The sequence below is a fragment of the Spizellomyces punctatus genome (assembly GCF_000182565.1).
Source record: "Spizellomyces punctatus DAOM BR117 chromosome Unknown supercont1.6, whole genome shotgun sequence".
Taxonomy (NCBI): Eukaryota; Fungi; Chytridiomycota; class Chytridiomycetes; order Spizellomycetales; family Spizellomycetaceae; genus Spizellomyces; species Spizellomyces punctatus.
In genome coordinates, this window is record NW_015971542.1 from 1085626 (window position 1) to 1104591 (window position 18966).

The window sequence follows — 18966 nt, forward strand, 5'->3', positions numbered from 1 at the left end:
CACACTTCATGGCGGATTGATACCAGTGTTCTTTTTTTTTTTTTTTTGGTTTGGGGATGTTGCTGGCTGAATGTGGGGTATTAGGGTTAGGGCTTGTATCGTCCCCCAGCCGGCGCCTGCTAGCGAACAAGGGCTTTTTATCGGAACGAATGACATCTAGTGTGGTGTTCTCTGGATCTTTAGCATTTCGGTAGCTCTCCAATTTCGGCATTTGCCGTAGGCAACTCTTTCAACAACAAAGGTCCACGCCATGGCCTTTCATCCAAGCTTACTTGAACCGATATTATCTTTTATCATTGTGCTTGGTTACCATGTCTGGCTTGTATACTCTGTCATTGCGGCCCCTGAAAGCACAGTTATTGGTTTAACAAGGTATATTTGAGAATACTCTTTTGGAACTCGCCGGTTTTGTGTGTTAGGACTTAACTCCCTTGTGTAGAAACGCGCGGAGAAAATGGTGCTATGTGATTGCACAAAAGAAAGATGGTGTATTGTGCGTTCAAACACTTCGGAACTGGTACGTTGATTGCAGATCTAGCGGGAACAAGAACTAGTCAACTTATTTGAACGGCTTTTTGATCATCAGGTTGATGGCGTCCTCGTTGCTGGCAACGGTTTCCGTCAGTCTCGTGGTTGGTTTGGCTGCATTCATGGGCCAACGCTCCCGAATGTCCGCATTCCCTGAAACCGACGACGGAGTCAGAGTCAAATGGAAAATAAGTATGTCTTGATTTCATTCCAGTCCGTTGACATTATAATCAAATTAACAAAAACATGTCGTTGGTTCAGTCATTCTAATGTCCTGCTTTGCGAGCTCATTCTTTTGCTTCACCCAGTCCATGCGATACTTTATCCACGTTGGGTTCTTCGCCACCGCCGCATTTGCCCTTCCTCCCCAATTCCCACCATACAATCCCCTGACACACGGCCCCGTTTCGTTACCGAATGCGAATGGAGACAGTGCTTACTCTGAAGCCAACGGAAATGGCGTGGCAGTGGAAGAAGGAGAGGACTCACTCTCGCGGGACGTTAGAACTCTTGCGAGTTTGCTCAATTTGGGTGGGCTCTTCCATACATTGGGTTTACGAGGCTTTTATTTGACATTCCCTGTGATTTTGTGGTTGTTTGGGCAATGGCTACTCTTGGCGAGTACCATCGTGCTCGTTATGGTATTGGTTATGTTGGATGTCAACTTTGCATTCTTTTACGGGCGGCGAGGAAGAATTCGCATATGACAGAATGCGTGGCGTGTAACGTTTGCAGGACCAGGTAGAAACAGTTGCAGATGGGGGCACTGGGTTCAAGAATAGGCTGTAACATATTGTATGGGTATCCCATTCGCATTAAATCATTAATCATTCATAATTTCATTACATCCAACATCGATGCATCGCACGATGGCCTTGAGATACCTTCACCCCGCTAACCAATTTGGATCGGCTTCCAATCTCAGTACATCTGCAGCGGCCCGCTCCTGATCCCGTACAGCCTTGGCTCGCTTCCAGAAAATATCACTGTCACTAAGTGCACCAAAACCTTAACCGATCAGTATTCAATCACACAAAGCATCCATTTTCACGTTACGTACCTGTTTTCACAAAGAACTGGCCACGCTCTGGATCCCTGAGCTTGTCGACAGATGGCATGTAAAGCCACATTGCGACGTTGGATATCATTCGAGATTGTAACAAGTCGATGATAAATCGACGGAATCTGTTGTCCAAATCATTAGCCATGACACTTTATCTGACTGCATGATGGACGTTGCAATTCTGACCAATGGGACACAGTCATCACAAACGGCCCTATCCACCGGCACTTTTTTCCTGCATCCGAGACAGGACGCTGTTGTTGGGGTTTGAAAAAACGTAGCAATGCCTATATTTAAATGTTGCAAATCATGTGAGACGCAGACGCAAGCGAGTAGTTGGCAAAATAGGAAACCAAAAACAAACCCTTGGCAGCTCCTTCCGGCTTTCCAGCACCAACCCTCGTATGGTCTCCCGTGAAGAGGGCAGTAACTTGTGAAGGGGGAAGTAAAAGCTCAAAGATGCGTGTCAGTTGGTTTTCAATCTAGACAGCCGTGTTTAGTTATAAAACTCAATAGACTAGCAAAAATGGATCAATCGATGCTTTTTACCTGATGCCGTACATAATAGAGGTAATCCAATCCCAGACCATTTTGAAGGGCGTACAATGGGTCTTCGCTTTTTTCGTGACCTTTTGTCCCGCCTGTTGTATACACGAATGGGATGCTAATCCAGAGTTTGGGTGACAAATGAGTTTATGTCGATAGGTAACATATATTCTTTCAGACGGTAGTACCGTTCCCCATCTTGGAATGTCCGCCATGGTTGACGTTTGCGGATGCGTTCGACGAGTTCTACGTGAATCTGTTTTGCTGGTATTGAATTGTTGCGTAAGCCATCTACTTGCAACGCCCAACGATGTCCAACAAGTGATGATACCTTGGTAGTCCTCTGTCTCGGTTCCCAACCACAATCCTTTTGAATAATCCCTTTTCAATCAGCACAAAACGTCCCGTAGTGGTAACTACTGAAAAAGTCTCCCACCTTTTGTAGCAATAAACTCCCCAATATCATACTCCCCTTTTAGAATGCGTCCAATGCACCAACGAACGTATTCAGCTGCAGTTGTAATATGACTTTGTCGTTCCTGATAGAATGGAATCAGTCCCATCCATGCAAGACCACCGCAGTAATCATCCCACCAGGTACCTCCTCATTGATACAATCGGTTAAAAGTTCCCTGTTATTTGTTTTTCCACGGGGGAAAAGAATTTCGAGAACGTTTGTCATCAATGTGCCGAGAAGTGGGATACTGTCGCGACGTTGCGATTCTATACCCTTTTTTATCGATGTCATGATGAGTGATTAGGGGAGTGCATGGTATGCTCTAGGCAAACATTGAATATTCACCTTGGCGTCAATCTTGTCTGGTTTGTCCGGGCGCGTCCATTGGAGACCTGCGTACCGTTTGCGATTAATGAGAATATAAGGAAAGTACACCTAACCCGGGATAATATTAGCGATCATCCCGAATACACTGAATGTAACCATCCTACCTTTTCAAACTCTAGTTGAATGGGATCAGGCCACAGCTCTGACATTTTCTTTGCAATTTGTTTTCCATACTCGATTGCGTCTTGAACAGATGTGTCTGACATTTGGACAAACACCGAGTCTTGCAATTGATGTCAGAGCACCTTTCTAACTCTTCCTATACCTATACATGGTTTTACCTGTATCTCCATACACAACCTTACAGTCCACTGCAAATCCATTGGCCTTCGTAAAGGTTTTCTCAATCTCTTTTATGAGATCCCCCAACATGGTTGCGCCGTAGAGGATAGTAGTTTCGGCAATCGGCAGGCATTGTAGTTTGGATTCGCGGGCACCAGTAAAACCTTGGTGAGTTTACCAAAAAGGTGAGTACCGACTTATTTCCTTGGTTTCTGTTTTCGAGGTTGGGTTTACCATAAATTGCGTTTGCTGACACTTTTAGAGCCTGCTGACGACCTACCAGTTTACGTTATTAGCAAATACAAAAAACGCAGAAAAGTTTACGGTTGGATACTACCGTGGAGGACAATCTTCATGGTCGGATCAGTGGTCTCTTCCATCCTCTTCTTGACTTTACGACGTTCATCCAGAAAATGTTCGAGAATGGCGGGCACAACCCCTTTTTTTAACTATGGCCGCAAACCGCAAAGACGCCGTTATCTATCCACTTTTCATATTTGAACAGCACAACGATGATACCTACATGGCTCTTGACAAACCACGCCTCAATAGGTCCTAACCCCTTCTCATAATCCGTTTCTTCCAACTGAGACCGGTCGTCAGCCATCAACAATGTGTCGTAGCTCAGATTATGTGCAATAATGATACTAGGATACAATGATCGGAAATCCAACACGGCAATGGGGTCTTTTGTATTATATTGTGCGACAGGTGCAATGTTGAGTGGCCCTTCTGTCATTTGGCCTTCATTCCTGTCTGTACGGGTCGGAATGACTGTTTTGATTTTTTTACAGTACCGAAAGAGTTGGGACCAGAAGCGGATCATTTGGCCTCTGTGGAAAGTATCCTAAAAAGTTTGAGATCAGCAATGACTCTGTCATTTAATAAACAACATAGACAGCTAACAGAAATATTCAAACCAGTCACTCTCGCCATCTCCAGATAACTAATCAACGCCGCTGATTTTCGCACAAGTTGCATGCAAAGTCTAACATCTCGATTGAGGTAATCAACCACCCGCCGTCGCGTCTCGGGGGATTCAAGCCAAAGTGCCGTCAACGTAGGTGTCGAGAGAACTTCTTTAGAAGTCTGTAATTGGAGTTGAATCGCTTCGGCGAAACTGTGCGTATCAAATTAGTTTTGTACTGGGTATTCCAAGGAGCAGGTAAACGTTACCTATATGTTCGTAACCGCTCGTCTCGTTCAATAATCTGTCGCATGTCCAACACGATCCGTCCAGTCAATTCCAGGATTTTGAATTCCCGATTTGACGTCCCAGCCATCCGTCTAACCCAAATCCAAAACAATTTCATCAAAAACACACATAGCTCACAACTAACACATAGTGACACCGTACCTTTGAGCTCTCACCCATCCCGCCCCATAAATCTGCTTTCGAGACCCCTTTGCCTTCAAATGTGGCAATCGTCCCAGGTACCCCCATTTGGGTACCTTTAACCTCTCTGCGCGATCCATTAACCCCATGATCTGTTCGCTGACATCGTATCCAGTGACAACGTCCGGATCATATGTATTCAAAAAGGATTGGAATGCCGAGAGCATGGCGCGTTCGGTGGGGTACATCAAGACTCGGGTAGTTTGTGAATTGGATGGCGAGCGAATACGTTCTGGTGTCGTCGAATGCGCAAAAATAAGGGTGGTGTCATTCGAGGATGCGGTTAGGGTATGTGAGGTGGTTGTGAGGCAGGATATGAAGCCTGTTATGCTGTGTGGGGCAATCGGTTGGGAAGGGGTGCTTGGGGTGTTGGAAGCGTTGCGTTTCTTTGATCTCGTTGCCTGAGGCTTTGGTGAATGATTTTTTGTATTCGAGTCTGGGTATTCGTCTATAAGGTTGGTTGCAAGCATGCATAGCACCCGTAAGGGAGCTATTTCCCCATGACGGTTGTCGCTCTTGGCGGCAAGTGTGTCGTCGGCCATAGGTTCATGAGCCGTCGCTGGGGCAAGGTCGGCTGCTCGGCAGATAACCTGTATCTGACACCGACTGGAACGCTGATGTGATTGCTGTACATGTCGGTATTTGTTCCCAGAAATAGCTACCCATCCACCTCCGACCTAAAAGTAACCGACGGTCAGTAACTACAACAGCGATGGAGATAGTAGACACATGAGAGGATATTAAATGACGATCGATACACACCATGCCAGTATCAACCATAACCCTCATCTCCGCCGTCAAATTCCACTCATAAACTGTGACATCATACAATTTGCCTTTCCCAAACCACTCTTTCACACCTTCCAATTCATCAGCCCCTTCCAAAATCTTTGCCAGACGACCCACCATGACCGGCTCCTGAACCTGAAGCTTCAAAAAGGAACTATACCGTGCTGGCTCATTGTCGCGCTGTACAGCATCTCTGTAATACATGAGTGGAACGACATCTTGAATGATTTCCGTTGATGTGATTGTGATTTTGGAGATATGAGGGGCTAAAACGTCCAGAAATGCTGGTATATCGTCATTTGTAAAATTTGGTGTGATGGGAAAATACAGATAGGGGTAAAAGTCGGTCAAAAAAACACATATAGAGTGACCCGTAGGTGTGCATCCAAATAGACGAATCAGCGGCGAGGAAGCGCTGGGAATGGGGTTGGCGGAAGGAAACGAGTCTTTGGACGCATCTTCACACTTTATAGTATATTGTATCAAGAAATGGAAATCAAATGATTCAAGAAGAAAACATCATATCTAACCTCTAATAGTTGAAATAATATATCCTGACTTTCATCAGGCTCATACGCTCCTCTTTCAAACTCTGGAAACTCTACAGGTGCATCCCGGTTCCCGTTGAGGGATTCACTCGGACGCTCTTCCACCCGCGTACGCTTGGCGGGCGGTGCCCCCAATCCAGTCCCGGTACTTGATTTCCTCCGTTTGAAAAAGTTTAGGTTTGACATTTCAAACGTTCAAACGCGGAAGGGAGGATGTGGTATTTTTGGTCTTCACGGGAGGGGCCCCACTTACACAAAGGAGTTGTTACCTATGCATACATGTATGGAAGCTTATAGATCGCCTTAATAACTCATGTAGAACTCCCAAGAGCTAATGCTTGAAGACAAGGATGGAAACGACGAGGTTGGGTCATTACCAGCGGACGCGATCTGCTGCGCCTCACGCATGCGGATTATGTAATGGCTGGGTTTTGTCGCATTCCTGCTTTTTCCATCATCGGGCGTTAACAAACGGCGAGTCACCTATAAGGGGGCGGTGGGGACAAAAGATCTGTGCAGATAGAAAAACAAGTTTTTACCTGCGGCGGCGAACTCTTCATTGACGCACTCAACATGTATTTTAGAGATGGCTCCTTCTCCTTTCCTGTCGACGATGGACTTCATCTGCAGGCGGTATAGTGAGCCAGCAATAATTTGGACAAGTCAGTGAAGAAGAATGTCACAAATCGCAGTGTCAATTTGCTACCAACTGACGGTTTGAGTGAGTTTGGGATAAAAAGAAAATGGTGGCAGAGATGAAGACGTACCATGAGTGGAAGGGCGTTGGAGCCAAGATCCTGTATCTTTGCATTTGGACTTGCTCGTGTTGAGGTCAACATTCTAGTTACTCGGACGAGTACAGGTCCAAAGGTCAATCTTTCCGGGAAAGTTTGGAGATGGATCCGCGATTTGGTGCTGTCGACTGTGGGTGTGAATGACGATGAGCCAGCTATTGACGTTCTGCGTTGAAATACCCTCCGCTTCAGGAGGTCATTCGAGCTCATTGCAAAGGGAGTTGAAGCATCAACAGGCTAGTGGTAGAGCAAAGACAACGACTGAAACAGCGAGGTGCAAGTATTGCAGCAATGTAGTCCCATACGGTAGCACGGACTGAGGGACGGTTCGAAAAGCATAGGAAGGACATACATACATTTCCGCAGGATTAGAGTTGAGGGTTCTTTGACCACTTTGTGACAGGATGGTTGCGATGACTCGTATGATCCCTCATATATGAATATTTCAGTCAAAGTACTAGTTGACTAGATCTTGATTGGATATCAATATGGCGTCTATCTTTTTCAGAGACCGCACTTTCCGAACATGAAAGGATCTCCGAAGAGGGGTTTTGGCATTATTGCCAGGTGAAAAACATTGCCGAATTTCATATGCATAGATATGTGTGCGCACCAAGCACCAAGTGCCAACATGCAAAAAGAACTGGATGTCTGCAACATGGCCAAGTATCGTCAAATACCAACATAGTCAAGACTCGAGCGTGGTACGATGGGAGACATGTAATTGAAGACCTGCCTTGTGCTGAAGGTTGGCACGACGAGAGAAACGGAACATGACCGACTTGTCCCTCTTAAGAGTACGCCATGCAGAACACTATTCAAGCAGTTCAGCACCTGGTGTAGGATAGCACATGCCTATAGCAAGGACATCCAAGCATCCTATCCTGCATATGCACATGCATGAACTTGGTTTGTCATCGCCCATTAATATGCGTGGATGTGTCATCACGTGTCTCATCGCTTTGGAAGTGTGTGTTGGGACCTTTTGCCAGCAGCACTTCCTTTCACTGCCATCCTAATCTTCCATTTCCTTGGCTGGCCTCCAACGGCGGTTTATCACAACGCACACATGGCCACACCACACTGCCTTTCCCCCAAAGAGTTGCTCAAACAGGCTGAAATCAAGGAACCACCCAATAATTACTCGTTCAAAGCATGGATCAACAGCGCCCTCTCTCTATATGACAAGGTAACGTTCTTACTAATTGTACAAAAGGTCTTTCTTAACACTCTTCGATAGGGAGACTTGGCGGCAAAGACGGGGGAGTTGGAGGCTGCATACGTGCATTTTATGAAGGCAACAACGTTAGTAGCATCTCACTTGAACAAATGTGGCCCGAACGCCAAGAAACAAAGCAATTCTTGTACTGACTGGCGCGTTGAAATGATACAGCATCGTCATGGACGTTTTGCCAAAGCATAGAGATTACAGGCCCATTGATATGTCGTTCAGACAAGCAAAATCGGCAAGTTCTTGCACTCTGTTTACGTGAGCACACGAAGCGGACAGCCACTGACTTGGTTCTCTTTGCGTGTGTAGAAAGTGTCAGAGTACATGGTTCTTATGGAACAACTCAAGCAGCAACTACAGGAACGCCATGATAAGCAGAGACAAGCGCTGTCGTCTTCCCTACCTACAACCAACTCGCTCGCAACGCCACCACCCTTGTCACAGTCACTACCCAACGGCAACGGGTCCAACGGAAGTGGATCCATTGGAAACGGATCCAGTTCGCAGCGCTCAGTAGTGCATCCTGATCGATTGCTGGCGTTATTAAAGCAGGGGTCCACATCTGTCCTTATTTTGGATATACGTCCCATGGAAGAGTACATTTTGGGCCACGTAAAGTGGAAAATGCGGCAAAATGGTATTCAAGGGGGTGTGGTGCATATTGAACCGGATTGGCTTGCATCGGATAGGTAAGTCACACCGTGGCAACCTTTTAGTGGCGTAAGAACAGTATAATTTATGAATCGTTCCATCTTTAACTTGATGTATATAGCCTTGATGCGGGTGATTTGGAAAGATATTTAACGTCCTTTGGCCAAAGCTCGTCCCTTTCCAAAAACCTCTTTGAAGCCCGGCACACTTTTGATTTAATCATTTTTCTGGACCAGTCGAGCACATCCACACTGGGATCTCAATATCTCAGACGATTGATGGAGGTGGTATGCAATCACGACAAAAAGAAACTAAAGCAGCAGCCGGCGCTGTTGGTGGGAGGTTTCGATGGATGGGATCGATTTGTGAAGCAGAGTGCAGAGAATTGGGGGGATTGGGTCGAGATTGGCGAAGGGTGTGGTCGGTTTGTGGTGGATGAGAATCAGGGCGCCAATGGAGTTACTGGACAAGTGGCACTAGCGAGAAGTGCTTATGAATATGTGCGTCTGGCTCGTGAATGTTTATCGATACAGTGGGATGGCTAACGCTTGATATTCGCTAGGTGCAATCACGGGCACAGCAAAATGCTTCATCTGGATACTCCCAAAAACCGCTTTCTGCATATCCTTCTGGACAATCACAACAACAGCAAAAGACACCCCAACCTTCACCACCCTCGTCTCGACGACCATCAGAACCCTTTCAGAACCGCACCAATGTCCAACTGAATTCAGCAACGAGTGCCATGCCGGTCATTGTACCCGTCACACAATCGTACCACCAGGCACCCCTATCCCAATTCCAACGTTTCAATGATCCATTTTATAATTTCCAACATCACGCGAAGCGAACCCTTGATCAGAGCGTGTATCCCTCTTCTCTTCAAGCGGTGGGACCCCGCAACGAGTCTCTGGCGGCTTACCCTGCAGTCGGGAAAAACGTCTCTGGTACCCAATCAAACAACACTTTCAACTATCCCTCCCCCGTTGCGTCTGTACCCACCGCCCTCAGTCCAAGAATACCACCTCCCCTGCCGGTCAAGCCTCGATCCAACAAGGATGTGGACCCATCCGCCCCTGCCCCCAACATCCCACCATTGGGCTACCATCAGATCATAAACACTTCCCCCGGTCTCCCCCGCCGTCCCCCACCCGTTGCCATTGCTCCACCTGCACTTACCATCCGTCGATCCTCGTCCCCATCTGGCTCACCCAGCACAGCACGATTTTATGGCCTTCCACCGGCCCTCCCGCCTAAACCCCGCCACCAGCTCCAATCGAGCGATACAAACAGTTTACAAGCATTTTCGCGATCGACAGCGAGTGAGCTGTCGTATTCGCAATTGGGCGGTTTCATGGGCATGGCTGGGCTAAAGAACCTTGGTAATACATGTTTTATGAATTCGGTTATTCAGTGTTTGGGGGGTACTGTACCCCTTGCGCGGTATTTTCTTGGTAAGTCAAAAGTATGTGCAGGGTATGCCCTCGTGGGTAATGAACACAGCTTTTTTTAGATGGAAGTTATCGCAAGCACATGAATAGACGAAATCCGCTCGGCACGCGGGGGGAAGTAACGGATGCCTTTGCCGAGTTGGTCAAGACCATGTGGTCTGGACAGGATGGTAATGTCGTGACACCGACTAAATTCAAGGTAAAAGAACGTTTGGGCAAGTGTCTTTTTTTTCCTATACGATCAGGCGTATTAACACTCCACAGGAAATCATTGGAGCTCACCACCCTTCCTTCCGGGGTACCGAGCAACAAGATTCCCAAGAATTTCTTGCATTCCTCCTAGACTCGCTTCATGAGGACCTCAACGTTGCGCGCAAAGGAAACGTCGTACCTGACAAGGAACCCGACGAGGACGAGGAGGGCATCCCAGATGCAGTCTTGCTTGATCGCGCATGGAAACGGTACAGAAAACTGAATTGGAGTATTATTGTGGATTTGTTTCAGGGGATTTTGAGAAATCGGTTGCAGTGCCTCACATGTGGAAAAGTACGTGACAAGAAAGCATTCACTTCGACGTTTTTTCTCAACTTTTTGGTGTTTTTGTTTCTAGACGTCCACGACATTTAACCCCTTCATGTACCTGACCCTCCCTATCCCCTCCCACAACCAAGCCGGCAAGAAAAACGGACCAGTCTACCTCCAAGAATGCCTCGACAAATTCGTTGAAGAAGAAATCCTCGATGGCGATGACGCATGGCGATGTCCCCGATGCAAAGCACCCCGTCGATCTACGAAACGTTTAACGATTGCGAGACTCCCCACAGTCCTTTTGGTGCATTTGAAAAGATTTTATTTTTCGGGACCGTTTCGGAATCGGGTGGATACTTATGTTGAGTTTCCTGTTTCGTATGCATATACACTGTTTATTGTTCTTTTCTTCTATTGTGTTGATTCTTTTTGGGTTGATAGATCGTTGGATTTGACGCGGTACATGACCCAACGCACGGGATATGCACCCGAGTCTGTTTATGATCTTTACGGCATCTCCGTACGTTTCCAAGAGTTATTTTTCACGCCATTTTCATCCTTTGCACTGATTTACGTTTCTTTTTGTATTTTAGAACCATTTTGGTGGCCTTAACGGAGGACATTACACCGCGTCCGTTAAAAACAGCTACAAAAACAAGTGGTTCTCATTTGATGATTCGAGATTTTCTGGTGTCGATGAGTCGTCTTTACGGGTAACGTTTCCCGTTTTTGTATTTTAGTGTTTTTGAGTGTTTGTTGATGGTTTTGGGGGTTTTTTTGTAGACTCCGGCGGCGTATATACTATTTTATGTCATGAATGGCCGGAGGACGACGGATGATTGGTGGAGTGGTGGTGTGGCGAGGATGTAACGATGTGTGTAGATAACTTGCGCGCGAGTGGGGTATTTTCTTGGTCCATTTTTTTTTGTTTTCTAGGGATTGGAGGTCATGTTTATGTGAACAATGTGACGGTGGTTAATTTTGCAAAAAAACAGACGATTTTTTGTTACATGTGTCTTTTGTCCTTTGGATTGGTTTTGAGTAGCCGTTTTTTGATGGTGTCGATCGAAAGGGGAGAAGGATGGTTGCATTTTGAGATGTTAAAAGGGTTTGCGTGTGTTTTATGTTTTTGAGAGACTGTTGCGTATGCTGTCATGTTGGTTTTGGACTTGATCGACATCCAGGTTTACCTTTTCGAACAAGCAGATTTAGTATATTACCAAAAACCCCACAACGATGAGAATACGGATAGCGTACAAACACTCTAAAGTTCTATGAGACTGAATTCCATCAATTATTCTACGTATTGAAATACTTGCTCGCATAAGCCGCCATTTTGTTTCTCGACTCAACTAGCCCTCCATCTTGTCTATCCACAACAACGACATCCAACCCCCCAAAATTACATTTCATCAACCTTTCCAAAGCCGGCAAGAGTTCTTTACCCGGCGCATACGTTCCGGAATTATTATCCATAACCACTTGCCAATCCTTTCCTAACGCACTTGGTTCAACAGTGAGATCCCACCCCCCAAGGGGCCTCACATGGAATTCACCCGCAAATCGGACATACTCGGAACAATTTGAATGTAATGCATGCTTTGATGCAAAATCCACTAAAAAAGCCGCACCGGTTTCTGAGAACCTTAGAGTTTCGTCATCGATAATGTAGGTGTACATGCATGGTTTGGGGATGGCTGGATGGGGGATGGCGGGTTGTACGGCCCCCGCATTCCAAAATAAAAGTCCCATAAAGTCGTATCCGTTTTGTAGGATTCCACCGCCATTGCCTCCTGTCCTCGCATACAACATGCGATGCGCAGCTTGGATCCCACTCTTGACACCAAAACTCATGGGAGAGCTAAAAATGGTTTGAGCGGCTTTGTAGGCTGTATTCCAATGTTGTTTTTGTGTGGATGAAAAGTAGGTTTCTATATTGGTTAGATGGATTTTCCAGGTTGCGTAGGGTCTTGTGTCGTTTTGGCGGGTCAGGGCGCCTAGGAGGGGTGAATAGTGGATTGTGTGGCGGACTGGGCCGGCGAATGTGTAAGGGGGGACGGGTGATGCTGGGGTTGTTGTGATGGACAATGTGATTGTGCCGCGGTGTCGAGTGGAGAGAGTCAGTGGGAGTGTGTGGGTAGTTGGTTCCAGAGGAGTTTGACACTAATGGCAAAAAGGGTCGGTGAAGGATACAGAGTGTTTGGGTGTTTTTGTTTTTTTCTTTTACCTTTCCGACGATCTCGTCATTGGGGACATGTAAATCCTTATCCCATACCGAAATGTATAGAATAGCGTTAGAGGGTACGTTATTGACTTTCCAGGTTTCGTTCCAAGTGGGTGTCAAGGTATTGCTGATACATGTTGAACTAAATATAGGCAACATGTCACATTTTTCACCCGTCTTGATGTGTTGCTATTGAGTGAAAAACGTACCAATATGATATACAGTTATCAATCGTGGCTCGAAAGTAGGGATCTGCGGTGCCAATGATATCCATCTTTGGTAGATCCTGGTACGATAAAAATAAACAATTACCAACAATGTTTTTTTTTTGCTGGAGTTGAATGAGTTGTACGTACCCGTGCCCCAATAAATGTTACAGCGACATCCACACCATCGCTATAGGGTGTTCCCTGCGTCGGGTGCGGGGGAGTCGTGGTCGACTCTGCAGGGCCGCTCGTGTCGGTGGGTGCATAGGCGGGTGGACGGGGCGGAAGGGCGGGGGGGAGGTCGTCGGAGGGGAGGGAGCTTGTGCGGGGAAAAATGTTCATTTGTTGGATAGAGGGCCGAAACCTCCAAAGATGGGGGAAGGAAATTGGGAAAGAAATGGAGGACGTTGGGATAAGACGATGCCGCGAAAACCTCAACGCGAATGCACAGCACGTGTCAAGTGTTCAAAAGCACACCTCCACAAAAAGTCAACTGTTCAAAATTCCGTTCTAAAAATGTCCACCTGGACATGCACCCAGTGCGAAACCCTCAACCCCCTCGACACAACAACCTGCAACACATGCACATTTCGCCGCCCCCGCAAAAAATCCCACAAACAACCCGACGACGAACTCGTTGATTACCACCTCCAAAAACAAATTGAAGAAGCCCGTCGAAAATCCCTTGCAGACGTCCCGCTCCCCCGTCCCGCTGAATGTCTAGTCGAAATCACAAAAGATGGCACGGCGGTTCCTGTAGCGGGTTGGGAAGTCAAAACGAAACGTAAAACAACGAAACGGAATTTGGAAACCGATACAGATGACGATAGAGACGCTAAATACTCTGAGCGGACTCGGACAAGGTTGAGAACCAAAGACCGTGAATCCCAATCAACCCGTCCCAATGATTACCCTACACGTTCAAAAGTAGCCCAACGCTCAAATGAGCTTGAGGCCGATACCCTTCGCAAACGATCAACACAATCAAAACAGGATATACCCAAAGCCGCCGACAAGCGCAAAACAAGGTACGCAAAAGTCAACAAGTTCAATGTTTATTCCTTTCTCTAAACTCTATACAGTTATCGGGACCCTCCTTTGGTATCTAATCAGTGTACCAAACAATGGGACGAAAGCGGAGGTCCTGTGGACCAGTTGTATAAAGTCACTTGTGGAAATGTAACGATTATGGTGGGGTTGAATGGGAGGAATGCTAAACAGCCGTGTTGAGCTTGCTTCTTGATGGGCACTGTATATAGTTTGAAAACGAATCCACAACATGTTGAAAAGTTGTTTAAAAACAAAAAAAGAAGCGAAAACGCACACACTGGCTATCAAAACAAAAACCAAACATGCCCGAATATGTATTTTTTTTTTGGAGGTTCTTTTGCTAAACCTGTACCCCATCCGTTTTTGCAGCTCGCAAACTCTTGATCTCCTCCTCAGCAGCCACCAACCTCCGATGAGCATCCTCAAGCGCAACCTCCAAAGCCGTATAACTCTCCAAAAGCGTCTCCAAATCCACTTCCAGCTGCCCTTCTTCACCCGATTCCATAGCCTGTCGAAGCATATTGATTATATGCTGCGTTTCGGATTTGGTGGGTGTACGCGGTGTTTGCGTTGAGGGTGTTTGAGGGATTTGGAGCGTTTCTTTTGGGAGGGGGGTGACGATGGGGGGTGGTGTTGGTTTGGGTGGGGTGGCTGTTGGCCGATCGGTTTGACCGGATTGGAGCATGAGATGAGGGGGTGGGGGTAACGAGGGGGGAGGGAAGAGAGAAATAAGCGGTGATCGGGCGCCGCTGGGTCCCATCCGTGGCATGGGTCGACTGGGAATGGGGGACGCGGCTGCGCTGCCCCCTGCAGAGGAATGAGTTGTTGAACTCGGTTTGGATTCTTTAATGTCCGGCGTTGATGTTTGCGAGGGGGGAGGTGTCGCGGGGGGTGTACTAACTGCCAAAGGAGTCGATTCCGCTTCTTTTGGGTTCTCAACCCCTTGTGCCTGCCCAATCAATACCGTATCCACCGTTTTTGAAATCCCAGGTTTGGGCGTACTGGGCGGCGGAGGAATCCCTGCACTCCCCACTTTTCGAATCCGATTCAACCTTGCGGTTGCTCTCTTCCTTGACGGGGCTGCCGCAGACTCCCGTTTCGTCGACCCAGATGCTGAAGTTGCTATCGATGCACTGGACGGGGACTTTATCATGTGTGGTTCGGGCGTACCGGAGCTTAATGGTGTGCCAAAGTAGGAAATTCGACGATCGACCTCTGCGGATGCTGAGCGGAGGTGGGGGGCAAACATGAATGTGTCGCGGCGGTTGTTGGTGCCTATTGTGAATAGTGTGAGATCTCCTGGAGGTCTATGGTGATGGTGATGAAGCTACACTTGCCTGGTAGTGGAGACAACCCATCTTCAACGGGGAGCGGTTTCGGAGGAGGCGGAACTAATGAAAATGACAATGGAAATCCGATCAATCACACTACCAACAACTAATATTTGGGGGGAGAGGTAAAAGTCAGAACAAAACAACGAAAACATACCAATCATATCATTTGTAAACTTTTTAATCAACTCTGCGATATCCACATTTCCACTCATACTAGCCAACTGCAACGGCGTCTGTCCACTCTTATTTGTCCGTTCCCTTTCACACCCCCTCATGACCAACCACTTTGCACACTCTTTAGCATTCCGCGTCGCAGCAACATGAAGCGGCGTATTCCCAACCGCATTCACAGTGTTGAGATTTGCCCCATGGTCAATGAGAAGCGACGCAATAGCCTCGTGGTTATTGAAACACGCAATATGGAGCGGTCCTTTACCGGTTTCATCGTAGATATCCGTATCGGCTCGTGCGATGAGGAGACGCAGGACGCATTCGTGGTGTCCTCCCACTGCAGCGTAGTAAAGGGGTGTGAGGTTTTGTGCATCGGGACAATTGACCCATGCTCCATAGCCGATTAACGTCTAACACTCATGTGAGCATCGAATGATCCAAACAAACATACGTACATGGATGTCATACCTGTAAAGCAGTAATCTTGTTATTCTGAGCGGCAACATGTAATGGTGTTTTCCACCCGTCTCGTTTCCCGATACGGTAATCCAGCAATGCACCGTTTTCAATGAGTGTGGAAATCATGTCCTTGTCATTGTTCATGACGGCAATGGTGAGGGGTGTATCTAACCGTCATAGTTAGCATTTATTCAAGATAAAGAAAACAATACAGAACGTAACGGTATTCATGTGAACGTTTGTACATACCTCCAGCCTCGGTCCAAAAGTTTGGGTCAAAGCCCTTTACTCCCTTTTCCTTGACTTTATCCACACTGCCTTTCTGGACATCCTCTACAAACTTTTTCTGCTTTTTCTTGCTGTTTAACGATGGGGATCCCCCTCCTGCATCCGAATCTGCAGTCGCAGACGAAGCCAGTATGCGATGTTTGGGTATAAATTCCAAAAAGGTCTACCAACCGCAAAAGAGTTCAGCATTCATAGCACCGTTCCATATAGGAAAGAGAGAAACCTTCAAACTCACATTTGATTCACTAACATACGTCCCTAGCTCCCGTTTCTCATCCAAAAACTTTCCCTGCTTCCCACTCTTGACATCCGCCGGCAAATACAATCCAAAATTCAAAGCCTCGTCCACCGTCGATGCCATTTTTTCTATAATCTGCTTCTTGATGGACCAGACCATGTCTTTTAGGTTAGCTTTGATGGCTTTTTGCCAGTCGTGGGATGGAAGTGAAATTCGGAGGACGACCGCTGCTGGCGGTGTCGTGATTGTTGGAGTCGACATGACGACTTGCTTTCTCTTTAGTATTTGAGCTCGTCTTTTTTCTCAAATCTCTGTCGTATGTGCGTTACAATAAGTTGAAAACGCAACCCATAGAAGCGCGCAGTGAGGATGTGCATTATACTGGTGTTTCTATGAATAGTCACATTCTACGGGTATTAAAAGATGGGATAAACAATGATTGAATACATGGGCGGTTCGTGGCTTTAACAAAAGTTTATAATGCGGCGAGGACGTAGAAAGCTGTTGGCTGTTGAAGGTGTGTGCGGTGGTTAGTTGTCTTTCCTTTTTTTATCTCGTCCTTTTGCAGCATAGCGGAGATTCATGCGCACTGCGGAGGCTTGCATGGCTGCCCATTGCAAACCCATTCACTTTTAAGCGAAATAATTCTGAATAACAACATCATCTTCATCTCAAGGCTTCTTGTAACGATAGTCGAGAACTTTCTTCGCAGACCTCTCTGGTGCAGTCCGATTTTGAAGGGATGTCTAGTGGCAACCGCCATATCTAGTGTTCCTGTGTAGTGTCCACAGACAGCAGAGGGACGTTTGTCGGATCATTACGTAATGCAAACTCCGTTCCTTTCAGAATGCTGTTCTATACGGTAGTTTATGGATTCGTCCATGTCTGTGTGTAATCTGAGTTTCATGTTTCTCCAGAGTATTCCGGTTATTGGCAATGATGTCTCAGTTGCAACCTTACTGCCTGATTTCCAAACATTCACACACCCTATTCGTTTTGGGGTCCCGGTGACCCTAATTCATTGCAAATGTAGTCCATTTTTGTAGCCCATTCCGTCGGCACTCTATCCTTCCAGTGTGCCTGCATAGTCCTTTTGCACTCGGTCTACTTTCATAGTCCCCGCTCTTTTGCAGCAACTGGCACTCACTGTTCATCTTCTTGTTTGCTTGTTGGGTGCATTCGTTCGTCACGTGACCATGATCGTGCTCTGATGATGGCCCAGGAATATGCTCCAAACCAACCTTGGAACACTTTGCTGACAACAAGGAAAGGCATCTTCTACAGGAGTAGCGCGCATTAAAAGAAGGGAGATGCGCAGCCTGACGTCACGGTCGTTATGTATATCGCAGATAGCGATGGGTCACCACCTGTTTCCGCATAAATAGCGGCGGGTTTGGCGATTTTCCGTCCATCACTCGGCTAGTTGCGAGAACAAGATATTTCTAAAAGCATACTGAAAGGTGCCAATGTAGGTGTATTTGGGGTTCATAACCTTGTCTGAAGCGAGGCACTAAACACAGCTCCTCTTGTTCTACTGTAGCACTGTGAAAAGCGCATAATGGAAGCTGAAATTGTCGAACTAAAAGAGGAAGTCGCAATCCTCAAAGCAAAAAGGTTAAGCGATTAGAACAGTGAGCGGAGCACCACCTGGAGGGTGATCGTACCGCGGTGCATGACCTTTTCCCGGGTTCCAAACCGGCAGAACCCAAGTACGTGACCAAAGAGCAATACAAGCGGTCTCTCTGCACGATCGAGAAGCTCTGAAGATATCGGAACCGGCTGCCTACGAATCAATAAAGAGAGCATTTTTACTCCACTCCATTTTGCTTACGAGGATAAGGACTCGAAATCAAAGAGTCCAAACTGTCCCTGGAGCCCATCGCTCAAGGAAGCTCTGTTTTAACGAAAGAGGTGACACAGCATGGGCAGAGCGGTGCTCTTCTTTTGGTCGAATATTCAGAGGCTAAAGGCGAAGCCAAATGGTATCCGGTCTGCGCCCTCGTTCAAGACATTGATCAGACGCATGAGAAACCAGTCAGACGAGTTGTGTGGTACAACTTTGAAATCTGGAAGCCACTGCTGGACCGGATACTTGAACGGATAACTGACGAACAAGGTGCCAAAAATCAAGCCAATTTCGACCGGGCAATGGGCATTGAAGGAGAAAGGTAGCAAGGAGGAATAAGCGCAGGCAAAAAAGCGGCACTAAGACAGAGTGAGGGTTTATCAATTGGCTCAAGATGTGTAAAGGGGGCAAGGAACTTGGGTGCATGGGAGGAAAAAAGTCACATTTGTACAGGAAACAGTCAATAGTATGAAGAGTATTGCATGTATTGTCCAGACCG

The 18966-nt window shown here is 46.8% G+C and overlaps 6 protein-coding genes across 6 annotated transcripts; 3 read left to right on the forward strand and 3 right to left on the reverse strand.

The window, feature by feature from the left end:
* Window positions 1-23: 23 nt before the first annotated feature.
* Window positions 24-1408, forward strand: SPPG_04149 (uncharacterized protein). Its single transcript, XM_016752396.1, has 4 exons — window positions 24-372; window positions 440-517; window positions 587-720; window positions 790-1408. Exons 1-4 carry the CDS (start codon window positions 251-253, stop codon window positions 1233-1235), a joined length of 780 nt encoding a protein of 259 aa, XP_016609096.1. The 5' UTR covers window positions 24-250; the 3' UTR covers window positions 1236-1408.
* SPPG_04150 (DNA polymerase (pol2)) lies at window positions 1296-6328 on the reverse strand. The gene is made up of 20 exons (XM_016752397.1): window positions 5979-6328; window positions 5422-5913; window positions 4621-5336; window positions 4440-4550; window positions 4170-4383; window positions 3787-4110; window positions 3601-3712; window positions 3498-3539; window positions 3263-3427; window positions 3086-3204; window positions 2940-3029; window positions 2739-2867; window positions 2574-2676; window positions 2469-2504; window positions 2326-2401; window positions 2141-2255; window positions 1956-2073; window positions 1778-1878; window positions 1589-1713; window positions 1296-1520 (listed from the first exon to the last, which is right to left on the reverse strand). The coding sequence occupies exons 1-20, from the start codon at window positions 6180-6182 to the stop codon at window positions 1415-1417; spliced, it is 3498 nt and encodes a 1165-aa protein (XP_016609097.1). The 5' UTR covers window positions 6183-6328; the 3' UTR covers window positions 1296-1414.
* A 1530-nt stretch (window positions 6329-7858) lies between these two features.
* Window positions 7859-11665, forward strand: SPPG_04151 (uncharacterized protein; the record flags this gene model as incomplete). Its single annotated transcript, XM_016752398.1, has 12 exons — window positions 7859-7979; window positions 8031-8095; window positions 8184-8256; window positions 8331-8710; window positions 8794-9172; window positions 9235-10126; window positions 10186-10322; window positions 10388-10669; window positions 10734-11029; window positions 11093-11171; window positions 11245-11364; window positions 11435-11665. Coding segments are annotated over 12 exons (2911 nt in total), but the record flags the coding sequence as incomplete, so codon positions are not given.
* A 159-nt stretch (window positions 11666-11824) lies between these two features.
* On the reverse strand, window positions 11825-13479 carry SPPG_04152 (uncharacterized protein). The gene is made up of 4 exons (XM_016752399.1): window positions 13232-13479; window positions 13085-13161; window positions 12879-13017; window positions 11825-12814 (listed from the first exon to the last, which is right to left on the reverse strand). The coding sequence occupies exons 1-4, from the start codon at window positions 13421-13423 to the stop codon at window positions 11951-11953; spliced, it is 1272 nt and encodes a 423-aa protein (XP_016609099.1). The 5' UTR covers window positions 13424-13479; the 3' UTR covers window positions 11825-11950.
* A 73-nt stretch (window positions 13480-13552) lies between these two features.
* On the forward strand, window positions 13553-14474 carry SPPG_04153 (uncharacterized protein). The gene is made up of 2 exons (XM_016752400.1): window positions 13553-14109; window positions 14164-14474. Exons 1-2 carry the CDS (start codon window positions 13598-13600, stop codon window positions 14309-14311), a joined length of 660 nt encoding a protein of 219 aa, XP_016609100.1. The 5' UTR covers window positions 13553-13597; the 3' UTR covers window positions 14312-14474.
* Window positions 14121-16951, reverse strand: SPPG_04154 (uncharacterized protein). The gene is made up of 6 exons (XM_016752401.1): window positions 16619-16951; window positions 16345-16546; window positions 16105-16262; window positions 15620-16046; window positions 15469-15522; window positions 14121-15406 (listed from the first exon to the last, which is right to left on the reverse strand). Exons 1-6 carry the CDS (start codon window positions 16880-16882, stop codon window positions 14472-14474), a joined length of 2040 nt encoding a protein of 679 aa, XP_016609101.1. The 5' UTR covers window positions 16883-16951; the 3' UTR covers window positions 14121-14471.
* Between the last annotated feature and the right edge of the window lie 2015 nt (window positions 16952-18966).

Bases quoted from the DNA above. Each gene is read 5' to 3' on its own strand.
- SPPG_04149 (XM_016752396.1), top strand. From the start codon at position 251: ATGGCCTTTCATCCAAGCTTACTTGAACCGATATTATCTTTTATCATT. The intron at 518-586 runs GTACGTTGATTG...TTTGATCATCAG, and splicing joins GTTCAAACACTTCGGAACTG to GTTGATGGCGTCCTCGTTGC. The intron at 721-789 runs GTATGTCTTGAT...TCGTTGGTTCAG, and splicing joins CAGAGTCAAATGGAAAATAA to TCATTCTAATGTCCTGCTTT.
- SPPG_04150 (XM_016752397.1), bottom strand. From the start codon at position 6,182: ATGTCAAACCTAAACTTTTTCAAACGGAGGAAATCAAGTACCGGGACT. The intron at 2,868-2,939 runs GTGAATATTCAA...TCGATAAAAAAG, and splicing joins CAGACAAGATTGACGCCAAG to GGTATAGAATCGCAACGTCG. The intron at 2,402-2,468 runs GTATCATCACTT...ATTCAATACCAG, and splicing joins CGAGACAGAGGACTACCAAG to CAAAACAGATTCACGTAGAA.
- SPPG_04152 (XM_016752399.1), bottom strand. From the start codon at position 13,423: ATGAACATTTTTCCCCGCACAAGCTCCCTCCCCTCCGACGACCTCCCC. The intron at 13,018-13,084 runs GTACGTTTTTCA...GCCTATATTTAG, and splicing joins GATAACTGTATATCATATTG to TTCAACATGTATCAGCAATA. The intron at 12,815-12,878 runs GTAAAAGAAAAA...TTTTGCCATTAG, and splicing joins ATGACGAGATCGTCGGAAAG to TGTCAAACTCCTCTGGAACC.
- SPPG_04153 (XM_016752400.1), top strand. From the start codon at position 13,598: ATGTCCACCTGGACATGCACCCAGTGCGAAACCCTCAACCCCCTCGAC. The intron at 14,110-14,163 runs GTACGCAAAAGT...AACTCTATACAG, and splicing joins GCCGACAAGCGCAAAACAAG to TTATCGGGACCCTCCTTTGG.
- SPPG_04154 (XM_016752401.1), bottom strand. From the start codon at position 16,882: ATGTCGACTCCAACAATCACGACACCGCCAGCAGCGGTCGTCCTCCGA. The intron at 16,547-16,618 runs GTGAGTTTGAAG...TGCGGTTGGTAG, and splicing joins CGTATGTTAGTGAATCAAAT to ACCTTTTTGGAATTTATACC. The intron at 16,047-16,104 runs GTATGACATCCA...CATGAGTGTTAG, and splicing joins ACAAGATTACTGCTTTACAG to ACGTTAATCGGCTATGGAGC.